This window comes from Pithys albifrons, chromosome Z, assembly GCF_047495875.1.
Source record: "Pithys albifrons albifrons isolate INPA30051 chromosome Z, PitAlb_v1, whole genome shotgun sequence".
Lineage (NCBI taxonomy): Eukaryota > Metazoa > Chordata > Aves > Passeriformes > Thamnophilidae > Pithys > Pithys albifrons.
In genome coordinates, this window is record NC_092497.1 from 61429491 (window position 1) to 61444364 (window position 14874).

Here is a 14874-nt window from a genome sequence, read left to right on the forward strand (position 1 = left end):
AAGACAACACAGAAAGAACCGTTCCTTGCCAATGTCACCTAGGGAGACGTTCCACTGTGCCTTTTGTGACTGGACCTGCCTATCCCGTATCGGCCTTTTTAGCCACCAGCACGCTTGCAGCAAGCGTGGGTAGTGCCCTTCTCAAATCTTCGTTCGCGAAGCCTGACCATGATGATGAGATTTGCTAATTAGGGGGCTGTAAGGTCTTTGTTTCTGCATATAGAATTTTACGCATGAAATTCAGCAGCATTGAAAGCAAAACACTTGGGTTAGTACCTCTAATGAGTGCAGCAATGCTAAAATGCCTGTGCCTTCACTCTGGTCACAAAGATCTCAGTTTATCTAGATCAAATTTTTTTCATAATTTCTATTAATATGCCAAAGAGAGGTTGGTAGACCACAAGACTGAATAAGCTAAACTTCAAAGCCATTTATTCTCTTTTAGGGAAAGAAGAATATGAAAACTTTCATTATGTTTTCTTCGCTGCTTGAGTACTTAAGCTGCCATAAGACTCTGGCTGTAGAAAAGAAGAAGAAACAGTAGTGGCACTACAGAAGAGGAGGATATTTCAGGAGATTGCATGAGGCTTCACAGGGGAAATACCAACATGATCTCTTGTTGCTTATGGCCAGTAGTAATCAAACTAAAATCTAAAGAAACTGCTACTTGCAAAATAGTAATACGACACACTGGAATTTCAGCAAAACGCAACTTGGCTGTCAACACTTGTGAGTTCTCCAGGAAATTCCCTCTTCACAATGTCAAATTCTGTCAAGGAAGCTTGGCTTTATAGCAAAACAGTGCAACTCCTAACACCAAAACTTAGCCATAAGCTCTCCATAAATCCTACTTTTATCATTAGGTTTTTAAATATTGTGGAACCCTTGTGAACCCTCAGTCTATGTGTACACACCAGGAATGGTTTTGTGTCAAAGCACAGCACTGTATTATGACTGGACCAACACTGCCTGGGATCACACACCCCTTGTCTGTGCCAGCCTTAGTTATCACACTGGCTTCATTGCGACTGTTCATTTGCTACAACATCATGCGGCAGAACTAATTCTGTGCCAACAGAATCAACCCCTTTCTTCAAGCACTTGCAGCCTCATACAGTCAGCCCTGCAAGAAGTGGAATTCCTTCCTTCTTTACTGAAGACAGTCAGTCAGAACTCTGCAGGACCATGCACAGTCTTGGAGTGCAACACAAATAAAAAGACAGAGAAGAGCTAGATTGGCACATGTTAAAAGCCAGGGCATGAAGGGCAGCAACAATAAAACAGTAACAGAAAGAGGGCAGAAAGAAAGGGCTAATGACAGCTGAGAACACACATTGCATTTAGTAAAGCTCTAAGAAGGACAGAAGAGAATGAGCTGCAGGCCCAGAAAACAAAGAAGCAGACAAGCCTACCCAGAGGCAAACTATGAAACTCAATAAACATCTGCTGATTGAGCCTCCAGGCTCTAAATACAACTATTATGAGCAGGAGAAAAAGAACTGTCAGTTGTTTTGCTAACAATTTTTCTTAAAATATAAAAATAGGAGACCCCACGATCTAAAAATCCTCTGTGTTATGGTCACCCTTTTTGATAAAGTTATTTTCCCAAAGTTACTAGATCACATTGTCTCTTCAAGTAATGCCATCAAATATGGATCAAAGCTACAACACTGTCATTCTTTAAAACTCCCAATTCAGTGCGCCATTAAAATCATCTAAAAATCTTTTTTCTACAAAAAGTTTTTCAAGTATAATTACTTAACTAGGCCCCAAAAAGACACATTCTTCTCTGCAAGACCAAGCCACGCAATTGCAACTGACTTACCAGTCTGACTAACAAGATTTCTGATAAAGCATGGTAATATAATTTAATTAATAAATAGAAATGTAAGTTGCTATACACTACAACTACAATACACTATACAGAATTGCATCAATAATTGCGTACAGCTTATTTCAGCTTCTTAAATGAAATGCACTATAAAGTACAAAGCATCACTGTCATGGCAATGGTACTGTATATTACTGGCATTTCAAATTTGACACAAAGCTTACTGTCAGTTGTTCTATTTATATTTTCTGTACAAAAGACTGGGTATTACACTTGGTCTCAATAAATAATACTCACTAAATCTTGTCAGCGCGGTCCTTTAACCATTCCAAGATAAGTCAGATAGATAAGGCTACCAACTGTTCACAATTCTCATTCAGACAAATAAACAGGACAGCTTTAAACACAGCCCAGTTCAATAGAAACACAAAAATCTAGAAAATACTGAAAAACTGAACTATAACTGGACTGTGAATTACTTCATTAAGTCCAAAAGACCACATAAATTCACCATTTTAATTTCTCAGTAAAATCTCTCTTTATATTCAAAAAAGAATGCTGAGTCAGTTGTCAGCATGATGCCTTGAAACTCCTTTGAACTCATGAATCAGCAATAATGACAAATGTTCACAAATGAGAAACTTGTGGCACTTAAACTCAGGTTCATTTCCTCCACACATCTTTGCACTTCTTCCTCCCCCTTTTCCAACGGATGGTAATTCCTGTTCTCAGCTTTTCCCACCCTTAAAATACTTCCATCCTGATTGTGCCAAGTACCACAGAGAGTGTTCACACAACTGTGATAGAACAGTAGCCTAAGAGACAGTCCTTTATATGGAAAAGGAGGAGGGGATTACTAATTTTTAACTTTGTTTTAATCCTCTGGGAACTGTGCTTACAAACTGTGAATGAATCAGAGTGTGTATGGATCTTAATCACTATAGAATTTCCTGCTTCTCAGAAACAGCAACCCATGAGTTGGTGACAGTAACACACAAATACAGCAGATAGATCTGTCATCTTCAGGGGACTTGATATAATGCGGTACTAAACAATCAAGACACCTATACCCACATCAGGAGTTATTCCCATTCTTCCTAGATTGAATTTACTCTAAACATGTCTCTGAAATATAAATTTCATTTCAAAGCTGATTTAAGTGAAAAAACCGAGCTGGATTCTGGATAAACAGCAAACATTATTACTAGAAACTCCAACATTGACATATTTAAAAACCCCCAAAATCTAAATTTAAATTTTCCTATTGTGATTTATTTCTGTAGTAGTGCTTTTTCAGATCCTTATGAACACAGCATTATATGAGACAGAAAATGCATAATGTCAACATCTGGTAAGAACAAAAACTGCAAAATTCTTTCTTTGTTCTCTTGGAAGGAAAAATTCTTCCATGGAAAGCCATTATAACTTACTCTAAAAATTAGCAGAAAGGGCACAAAGAGGAACAGTGGATTGTTCTTTTCGTTTTATGTAGTTTGTAAAGGTCACGCTTTGTAGTATTTTCCTGCCTTTATTTTTTTTCCTAGCAGAACCATAAAAAATCTACTAAATTCTAATGCTACCATTCAGCAGAATGAAATTAAACCTTTAAATAAACTTAAAATTTCTGAAGTATATTAATTACTTGTAAGGAATTCATCATGGTGTGGTACTACTCTGCCTTTCCACTCCAAGACAGAGAAGTTTCTGACAAATTAACTCAAATGTTCTGCAAGCGAATACATTGTTTATTCACAAAGAGTTCCCTGGTGGGTTTCTTTTTCCTTTTTTGATTCCAATATATATCATGCTCCTATCATCTTCAAAGGCACAACAGCTCATGCACTCACAGGAATATTATTTGATTACTCTCATGACCACAGGATGATGAAGTTTACGATCCAGAGAAGAGAGGGGAGGTCAAAAATCATGATCACAACCGCAGCCTTCACTCCAACATTCCCTTGGAAAAGTCCCATGGGATAAGGTCTTGAAGGCAAAGAGGCCTAAGAAAGCTGGTGGAGACCACATTGAACATGAGTCAACAGCATGTTCTTGCTGCAGAGAAGGTGAATGATATTATTGGGCTGGATTAGGCAAAGTATTGACAGCAGATCAAGAGAGGTGATCCTTCTGTTCTTCTGAGAACCAGTGACCCCACAAGTGGAGTGTTGGGTCCGGTTCTGGGCTCCCAGTACAAAACAGACATGGACATCCTGGAGAAAGAGTCCAGCAAGAGTCCACCAAGATGACAAATGATCTCAAGCACCTCTCCTATGAAGAAAGGCTGAGAAGGCTGGAACTGTTCACCTTGGAGAAGGCTCAGAGGGATCTCAGCAATGTATATAACACCTGAAGGGAGGGTGCAAAGAGGACATAGCAAGATGCTTTCAGTGGTGTCCAGCGACAGGACCAGGGGTGATGGGCACACGCTGAAACACAGGAGGTTCCTCCTGGGCATCAGCAAATACTTTTCCCCTGTAACAGTAACCAAGCAGTGGCACAAGTTACTCAAGGAGGTGGTGGAGTCTCCATCCTTGGAGATAATTCAAAAGCCATCTGTGATTTTTAGAGTCTTGGGTACCCAACTCTGGGTGACCTCACTTGAGCAGGGGCTTAGACCAGGTGAAAACCAGAGGTTTCTGTCAGTGTCAACCATTCTGTGATTCTATGATAAGAACTGAAATCTCATTACTGAAGAATATTATTACATAACATTCTAAATGAGATGTGATACTTACCTGTATCTCATTGGCATCTGTTGTTATGTTTAAAACTGCTAAAATGAGTTATAGAAAGTGGTTTAGCCTAACACATAATACAGAAATACAGGAAGCTAAAGAAATTCTCACAGGAAAGCCCACCTTCATGAAAAGCAATTAATACATTTATTTCCATTGCAGAAGGGGTAGGCATTGAAACCGAACCACAAAGAGTTTCACAAAGTAAGATAATTATGGGTATTCATAGGTATTCAGCCCAGCAGAATGTGAGACAAAATCAGTAAGTTTCAAAAAGCATGAAAATCATTCTGTGTTTTGCAGATGTCTCTCACTGAGTAACTAGATTAATACAGATCTCTATGCCATCATGACTTGACTCTTAAGAATCAATACACTTTTTTCTACTTTGCTCCATAGGAAAGATATGCACCAGTGGAAGAGGAGAAATACAGAGATTCAGTCCATTCTTTAATCCAGCTTCTCATAAGACAGAAGAAAAGCATAATTGGAAATATTGTTAACGATTTTTGTCCTTGTCATAGAGCAGCCATCTCTATGCTTCAGGCAGAGATAAACTTTTCTGACAAAGATTTAATTTACTTACATAAATCATTGAAAGAAACTGTATGCTTGTTTTAGCATGGGCCGGACCTTCAACCAGGTGAGTTATATCTGGTAGAACATTGACTTGTGGTATAACAAGCATCATGAGGGAGCCATTGGTTCCTACAGCAATGAGATTACAATATATAAAAAGAAAGAAACAGTTGATGAACATGTAGACCACCATGAGTTTAAATAAAAAGAACCAAGTACATCTGCAAATCAGTTTGAATAAAAAGAACCACCTCAGCCAGTAAATCAGAGAGCACCTGCATTGGTAACATGAAAAAAATTATGCTATACTGTGCTGTGCATTAAAAGAAAAAAAAAGGGAAAAGGAGATTAAGTGGTGGAAAAATGAACTAAGCTGCTGCAGATGTAATGTAAAACAAAAACGTTTTACATACAATGTAAAAAAAAAAGAAAATGAAAGAAAGAAAAAGAAAGGCATGTAGAACAGCAAAGGACAGTCTTCAGTACACCATTCCAAAGTGGGTACCTGGTCTTTTCTGGAGATGCCAATAACCACCTTGATTTCTGTACGTGGCTGTAAAACCCACCTCAAGCACGCGCATCTGGGCAAAGGAAGGATGATACAGCTGATGTGCTACTTGAAGAATGGCACTACGAGTCCCAGCTACAGTTAACAGCCAGTCAGATTGCCCTACCTAATACCTTGCAACAGGTTAGGGTATGCAAAGTGTGCAATTTATACAGGATGCAAAGTTCAAAAGGCTATCAGACTAGATACATTCAGCCCCCTGAAGGATTGGATGTAAAAGAGCACAGTTTTGGGTAGGATTATCACAGCCTATTGTAAATGAATGTCAGATAACATAATATCTTTGCAAGTAAATGTACATTTGGGTTTATAGTCTGCAAAGGATAGACTTTTCAAGATAGGCACATGTGCTGTTTTGTGGGAACACCAGCTAAAGCTCTGTAAACACAGTTCAGAAGGACACAGAGTCATCAATGAAATAGTTCTGGACTTACCACAAAGCACAGTAACAATCTTCTATTTCTCTGTCACTACAACTATGAATCACAGGTCTGTGTTGAGAACTATAATTCTATCACCACAACCAAATAATTTACTTTTTTGGAAACATTTCAAAAAGTTGCTCTGGCAGAACAGAGATCAGAGGTGCTGTTATGAACCCAGCAAACGCTGAAATAGCCTCACATTTAAAATGTATGAACAGCCTATATTTAAAATAGCATCTCATTTCACTTATCAGCAGATTGTCATAATCCTGATGCAAATTTCTACTTTGTGATGTATTACATTCTAGTGATATTCTGCAATAAAAGCCAAAGGTTACGGATGGTAATTTACAAAATTCAGCATGCAACCAGTAATACTGCAAACAACTAGTTTTTAAAATGAAACATTCTTTTTATACATAGGTGAGGTAAATGTAAACATACTGAAAAAAACTCTTCCTTCTGCATTTCTTTAAATTTGAGCTGAAAAGATTTTTGTCAATATTTTAACTCCAATGACAAATTTTCATGTATTATTACAGCACAGTGGGAATATGTGAGACAATTTGCAGAGTCTTAATGAATATTTCTATTCATTAGAGATAGTAAAAATCTACATCTTCACAAAATATACGTTATTCCTATAGGCAGTTTGTTTACATGGGAAATCCTGACACAGATCTGAGTAATAAAGATTGCAAACCAGTTCAAAAAATGCTATCTTTATCACCATCAGATCCCCACACCAAACCTCCACCCTCCTATCACAGAGAAGCTTTGAAATCAGAGATCATCACAGATCCCTGCAGAGCACATAAGCACATATATTAGTACTACATGTAACACAATGGTTGAATTAAGCTTTTCCATACTATTTAGGAAGCAAAAATTCCCATCACAAGTAAAATCTGGAGCTAGAGGTACCATACAATGTCATAAAGACAATAAAACTTAAACATAAGGAAAATACCCAGAAGTGACATGAATGTATTTCCTTTTCAATCATACATCAAAATACTCAGAGCTCAGAACAAAATGACACTCTACTCTAGGTGTCCAGCACATACATACAGCATAGAAACTTCTGCCTTTGCAAACATTAACCCAACAGTTTATGTTGGGTTACTCTTTTGTGTTCCTCTTATAATCTATGGTTTTGTAGTCTGTCGAGGAACACATAAATAAAAGCTTCTGAAAGAAGAATCGTGTAATTGTTCCCACATAGAACCATGTTCTGGTATGTCCAAACCTGATCAAAGACAAAAAGGCATTTTATTTTTCAACACAGGTTGGAAGAGGAAGCTGTAAAAGATGATAATATTTATCTCCAAAAATCTTCCAGGAATGAACTCTGACTTTTTTAAAAATATAATTACAACCATCAAGTCTCTAAAAGCAATTAGACAATAAAAATTAGACATTGTTAATGGTACTTGCACAGCACATGTTTGTTCTGACTGATTTTTACCCCATAAGGCATTTTTCAAACATGATTTTTTTAGGAGCAAGGAATATTAAAATATCAGGCAGATAAGTTACATAATCTTTGTCTTTTTTTTCATTAGGAGGCTGCAGAAGAGCATTATCAGTGCTGACAGTGTCTGGGCATTTTGACTAATCTTTTTATAGTGTGCTTCAATTTAATTATATGCAAGCATGGAACACACTTGGTGCCTGATAAGCAGCTCACACAAATCCAGAAAAAAAATTTTATTCAAAGTAACTGTGTTTTTCACACCGAAAAGACCATGCACACTGTAAATTACATACATTGAACATGCCTGAACACCATCAGCTTGACCATGGATTCACATCTGTGTTCTATCCCATATTCCTAAAATTAGCAGTACAGCTCACTGATAACATACCAGCAAATCTGCCTATTGAAAAACCACAGATGTCCAACAGAATCCAAAACTTTCACATATAAAATTTAACACATTATTTCAAAATAAACTATAAAAATACATGGTATTTTTCAAAAATGTAGCACATCTAGAAAATGGACCAGAAGTTGCATTCAGACACCATGGTCATTATCCAGGAACATGTCCATTAATGCTTCCCATTGAAATACTTTCTTTAGGTATAGATACATCAATGTAACTGAGACACACCATAACTCTTCAAATTCTGCAATTCTATTTCACATCTAATGTCTTGACACCCCTCATGACAACAGCATGGGAAAATGTCAGGTTTGCAAGGCTGACTAGTACTTCACAAAGCCCATTTAAACCAGGAAAGAGGAGGGAGTTAATCCACCAAAGGAAGTTTGCAAACTCTGCCTCAGCATCTCTAAAGCAAGAAAGCTGAGAACTCTTGTAAGGCTACAGGTGTTATTGCTACCTCCAGATGACAGTTTTATCCAGCTCTCCACTATACTCCAGTTAAGAAAGTTTCTCCTTAAGATAGTTTGATTTAAGTGTACTAGGTTGCTGTGCTCACTTTTCTAAGACTTCAACAAACGCTGTTCACCTTTTTGGTTTGCCTGTTGTTACCAAAGAAATCAGTTATGCAATTTTTTCAAGGTTAAAACAATTTTAGAATATGCCATCTTTGGTGTTTGATACTCACATTCCACTCTCCTCTATTGCAAGGCTGTTGTATTTTAAAAGATTTAAAAAAAGAATTTATCACACTTCCCAAAACATTTTCTGACTGGGGAAAACACACCTTCCCTGTTGGCAAGACACAGTACACCCTTTTATGTTACAACTTGCATACACCTTTGACACTGACAGCCAAGACTAAGTCCAGAATAACAGGTGGAATTGCATTAGAATATGGTGTTCACCTGCTCACAAGAGGTGTTAGAAATATACTGGCAAATTTGTTGCATGGCCAGAGACCATTCAGGAAGCAGATACTGTATTGGGGTGATATTTACTCATTGCTTTTCTTAATGGGAAGATTACCAAGCCCAGGAAAATATCACAAATGCTTTAAGATTTAATCCTAACTTTGAATACAATAGCAAACCTTTTCCCCATTCCATCAGTCCTCTTTCCTCAAATGGATATACAGTGACAGCACAAGTTGGTGCTTGTTCTAAAATAACAGAGACATACATGGGAAAGTACCTCAGGGTGTGGATGGACACTGCCAAACTCCTCTTCTGCCAGCAAGGCTTTGCCTGATATCCTGCTTTTCTGCTGGTTACTCACCTTCCCCCACAGCTCCCCTCACATTTACTCACTGGTATAAAATATACACCCAAAGCAGCAAGCTATCTTCTAATTTTGCTTTTCAGAACCTTTTCAGAAGTTATACACCATCAATTCATAAAGCAAGTGCTAAAAGAACACAATAGACAATAACATTATACAAACCAGCTGCATCTAAAATGCTGAATGTATTGCAATACTGTAATACCAGCCCTTACACTATTACTAAATCTCTTAGGCATAGTCTTACCACCAGCAAATTCACATGGTTCATTGTAAGAAAAATTACATATATCCAAGGACATAACATGACTTCTAATTCAAGGATACAATTTAGCCCTTAAGTACAAAATTGAGAACAATATCATTAGCCTCAGTAACTGTAATTCTGTCATGTTTCTGCACTAATAATTCTAACTGTCCCAGCATTAGGCATGGGCATAACTGGTGGCCACATTTAGTCCAACTGGTGTACTAGGTGAGAGCACAGACCTCCCTGCTTCACAATGAATGGCAAGGGGAGCATATAAGAGCAAAGCTAGTATGTAGGGGATAGGTCCTCAGAATGATGGGGTTTAAAGATAGGCAGTGTCTTTGAATTTGGGAGAAAATATAGATTTCACAATCCAGCTCCTTCTAGATGAACACCTCCTTCTGCAGAATAACCAAATTAATAGGTACATATAAATTCTGATACAAAGTTTCATTTTTCAAGAATGTACAAAATATTCTGCCATTCTAGGCACCAAACCCATACATGTTTTTAGTAACATTCACGATGTTCGCTTTAAAAATATGCCTTGGGATTCCACTAAAGGTTTTCAGAATTGTATGTGTGAAAAATTGAAGCGATCCAAGGAGCACTTTCCTAATTTGGGCATCACGTTATGCATACAAATCACATCCTTGATCAAGCCTTAAAGACAAGCTCTGTGAATCATGTTAAACTGAAATACTGACAGGTGAAGGCCCATTTCATAATAGTAGAACTGGGCTTTTTTGGTCACTGTTACCTATTTACAAAGGTAACAAAGGCTGTTGTACTTTTTCAGGGACTACAGCAACAAGTCATCTGCAAATTTCAGATTATACAGATTTGCCTTTCTTAATGTATCCTATATATAAAAAACCCAAACAAACCACCAAAGCTAACAACACTTTGCTGTGTAAGAACACTATTTTTTCCACTTCTCTATGTAGTTACAACACACTGAATCTACCATGCAAACAGCACATTGGCTCATTTTTCTTTCTTTGGATAAAGAGAAACTTGAATGGAAAAGAAGAGCAGAAGAAATGGGGCAACATGTACTGGCACATGAATCAATAAACAAGAGCTGGAACTCTGGAAACTGTGTTAGGGAACAACAAAGCATGAGTTTTGCGGAGGTCTGACTGAAACAACTGAATTCAGATTTCTTTTCTGCTTTTCTGCATGACTTTTGGACAGGGGAAGGGGAGTAAATAAAGACTACCAAGATCTCTGTTGAGCTGGACAAGAGTTTATGAACAGCAAACATCAACCACAGAAAAGTCCTGGAAAAAAAGACATGTCTTAATTCTTGCCCATTTTCCAAAGAGAGATGTAGAAAGTCTCAGGTAGAAAGTTTCAATACAAATGAAATGAGTTGCAATAATTTCATTTTCTATTTTGTCTAACACATCCAGTCAAGGAGTATCTTCAGGGCTATGTAACTTTCCTGTCTATTTTAATAACAGTAGTCCTGTGCCTAGAGCTCCATGCATTGAGATAAAGAGATCAAGACACCTACACCAAAACCTACAGTGCAATATATGAATCATGGCCTTTCTTAAACTGTTAGCATATTTGCCATTCAGATATGAACAGTGGTAGCAGCCCACTGTAAGGTAAAAATCTGAGCTGATTGTAGCGATAGAGGTGCAAGTGAAAACACATTAAGACTGCAGTTATTTAATCAAATTACTATTGTAGTCAATTCTGTGTTTTTCCATCATTTAAATGAACACAATTGACTGCTTCCATTAATAAAAAATAAACATGGCATACAGAAGATATACCCAGAAAGGAAGAAAAAGGAGAAGAGCATGACGAAGAGGTGAGAAATACAGATATATCAGTCATAGGCACAGCCTTTACCCAGGAATTTTTGCCTTCATTTACAGGAAGCACCACAGCCACCAATAGGAAAAGGAACATAAAAAACAAGCATAAAAACTGCAGGGAGTTGGTTGAGAAAATAACAATTAGGGGTGAGCAGTCAACTGCATTTCAGAGGACTCATGCATCTTCTTCCCTTTGAGAGGAGGAATATGATGCTTTTGTAAGGCCTCCATGTTTCACTGAAAACACTGTTTATCCAAGATCATTTCTGAAGCTGACTAGCCCCTCTGGGGTGACTCAGGGTAAGGCTTGCTAACACAAGCAGCCCAAACTGCAAAAAGATGAAGATGAGCAGCAAAGGAATGATAATAAGTGCCTGGTGAAAGTTAGGAGTGCAAGATTTTCCCTGGTATGTCTGCAGTCAAAGAAGCCTATGTGTAACTCACCTGTAGCCCCACAGTACAAATGTAAACTAAGTATTAAAGTAAGTTTGTTGAGAAAAAAACAAATGGCGCAACAAAAACCTTTCTTGGTGCACAGTCACAGACTTATTTCAATATTTCCTGTGTTAAAACATTGAAAAAAAAGCTTTTTCTTAAAACAAATGTCCTATTTGGTGAATGTGTGAAATAAACATGAATAGGAAATTTCAAGGCAGCAATGCTACCAGTAAATACTGCCTGCTCTGAATATGGACTTGAGTGTCAGTTCTTTAAGACACTGCATGATCTATGTGATCTTGCAAAGTCTTGAAAATTAAATGTTGTGGGGGCAGAAAACAGTGATCACCAGGCCATCAATTCAACCACAGCCAAAGCTCCAGCCAAAAGTAACCCAGCCTTTTATGCTGAGTTTATGAACCCCATTATTTATGCTGGATCTCCAGTACAGAATTTCTAAGCAACAGTTTGAAAAAGTAATACAGAAAAAATAAAGTAGTATTATTTTTACTTTAAGGATGAACACATGTGGAATTTCTTTCTCTAGAACTTCCCAGACACAAACCTATGTTCTCTTGTATGGCAGGGTACTGCACTTGCTTAGCTCTCACATGTTTACTGTACTCCCCCCTACACTGTTGTCTCCCTCACTAGCCTACTGATCTATTTTCCATTCTATACCTCAGTGTCTTCTTTCTCTGTAAATCTAACTCCAGAAACTGTTAACTTTCACAATCTGCCAATCATATCCTATCTATTATTCCTAAAAAACCCAAGCACATAAAGGATAAAAAGTGCACAGTAAAAGGTGTATCAAAGAAATGGGCAAAAGGGAAAGAGAAGCATTTCACTTAAACTGGAACAAGACAGACTGGAAATTCAATTTCCTACAGTATGACCTTAATCAAAAGCTTGGGATTTCATAGCATAACTAAATTAGCAGTTCTCAGTAAAGCCCATAAGGATTACATATTTAAGACATTTTAGTAACTGGCAGAATATGCCACTTTAAAATATATATTAAGCATTTGCATAACATCTGATGTGCTTTAATTTCAAATTTATTATAAACACACACAGTCATGTCACACAAAAAACATACCCACTACTATGAGAAATAACAGCTTACAATGATATCCAGTAGAAAAGCAGAAAGTTTCCCATGACTTGTTTTCTTCCAGGCAAGGAAGGAAAGTAACCTAATTCATCTAACCTAAAGAAACAATATCACCTTGGCTATATATAAGTAAACACAACTTCTGCCAATGTTATTGTCTTACTGATAAATATTTATCATATTCCACTCACCCCACCTTCCTCCTAAATTAGTCACTATCTGCTTAATCTCAACTGAGATCTCTGTATTTCAGCTACTGCAAACATGAATGTTGGGTATAAACACAGCACTCAGAGGCAAGGCAATCACTGCTGCAGGGTAACAGGAAAAAAGTCTCTACATGGTTGCAATTATTTGCCTTTCACCACTTATTCAGAGCAAAGCAGCAAAAAAGTTCTGGTCATTTCCTGACTGGCACAGCAAGTTATAGCAAGATACACATTCTATTAATTTTTAATTGCATTGCTCGTGGAGTGAAAGCCTGAAAGGGGATCGTTTCTTTTTAAAGCGTAAAGAAGGGCACTGAAACGGCTTACCTCACTCAGCTCTGCAGGGGATTCATTTCCATATTTCATAGCAACTCCAGAATTCATGATTAGACTTCTCAGGGCTTGACGATTTCTGCAGATTTTAATGCTTCAAAGCTCTGATCACCTGGTTCAATACTTTCTCCTCCAAAATTTTTCCGTCTTATACATTTTGCTCTATACAGCCATTTTTACTCCACATCGAGAGTTTAAGTTAATGATGCACGATCTTCTAAAAGAGCCAAACTGGTTTTGACTTCACAGACAATCCATTGCTGTGAGAGACTTGTTAATACTGTGAAGTGCTCAGAGAATGCAGGGAAGGAACTGCTTACCATGACCCCGGGCTGTCTTAGTCCATCTGCAAGGCGTGCTTCATCTCTACTGCCTGTTTTATGCTGCTCTTTTCCACAATTCCGTTGAAGGGCATCTCCCAGTGCTGCTGAATGTACTCAGAAAAATTTGATGAGCTTCACACAAGTCCACAGAGAAATTAAATAAAAAGTGCTGCTACAGTCTTCAGTGTTTGCGGAGGGAGAAAGGAAAAGAGACGAAAGCTTCCCTCCCCGGGAGAAACCAATGCTGCACTTCACGCTAAAGTTTCCTCTGCCAGTGAGACTGGAGTTTAAGTGGTTTATGATCAAACACAGCTGTCTTGCTGCTGGCTAAAGGGTGCATGGAAGGGGCGGTACCAAAAAGGAGAGTGCAAGTGGGAGGGAGAGAGCTACAGAGTTCATTTTGGAACTACAGGCATCTCTCCAGCTTTCTGCATACTAATTACTATACAGAAAACTATAAAGCTAAGTAACAGGAAATGCCACCTGGGTAACAATAAATTAGATTCCTACCTCCCTATTCCTGTGTGCAACTAAGTAAGGAAAACTGGGGGGCTTTAGGGGACGGGGGTTGTAATGATTTCAAAAGGTCACAGTGAGCCTGAAAACACCATTAGAACGCTGCAGATTTTACATAACAGACTGACATTTTACAAAGAGTTCAGGAGATGCTACAAGAAGAAGCAGAGGGGAAAGCCTTTGCTTTCAACATTCAACTATAAATCCAGAAAAATCCTTAACAAGCTGAATTTGTGGACATGCTGCACCCATCGCAAGAACAAATGATCTCCTTTCCTTCCTCAAAATACAGAGACAGCCCTACACGGTTTGTGATGTTGGATTATGATGTACTTTTGGAGTTAGAAGCAGGAAAAACCATCCTTGGCAGCTGAAATTTATCTTATAATTTTAACACAATGTATTATTAAAGTGTCAAATGAATTCAGAAAAAACACCCCAAATATAAGAAACAGGAATAAATGTCACACCAGCTGTGGCACAATTCTTGCATCCTGGTGAAAGCATCTGCATGGGAAACAATGCACTCCAAGGGCAGAATTTTG

At 37.9% G+C, this 14874-nt stretch overlaps 1 protein-coding gene across 3 annotated transcripts in view; it reads right to left on the minus strand.

The window, feature by feature from the left end:
* MCC (MCC regulator of WNT signaling pathway) overlaps nucleotides 1–14874 on the minus strand; it is a 195023-nt gene that overhangs the window by 133664 nt on the left and 46485 nt on the right. The window contains exon 1 of one of the 3 annotated variants that reach the window (XM_071580620.1): nucleotides 13485–14092. The exons of the other annotated variants lie outside the window; for them this stretch is intronic. Coding sequence (XP_071436721.1) covers nucleotides 13485–13541 — 57 coding nt within the window. The 5' untranslated portion in view covers nucleotides 13542–14092. Of the gene's footprint in view, nucleotides 1–13484; nucleotides 14093–14874 lie in introns of those variants that run through there. 3 annotated transcript variants of the gene reach the window in all.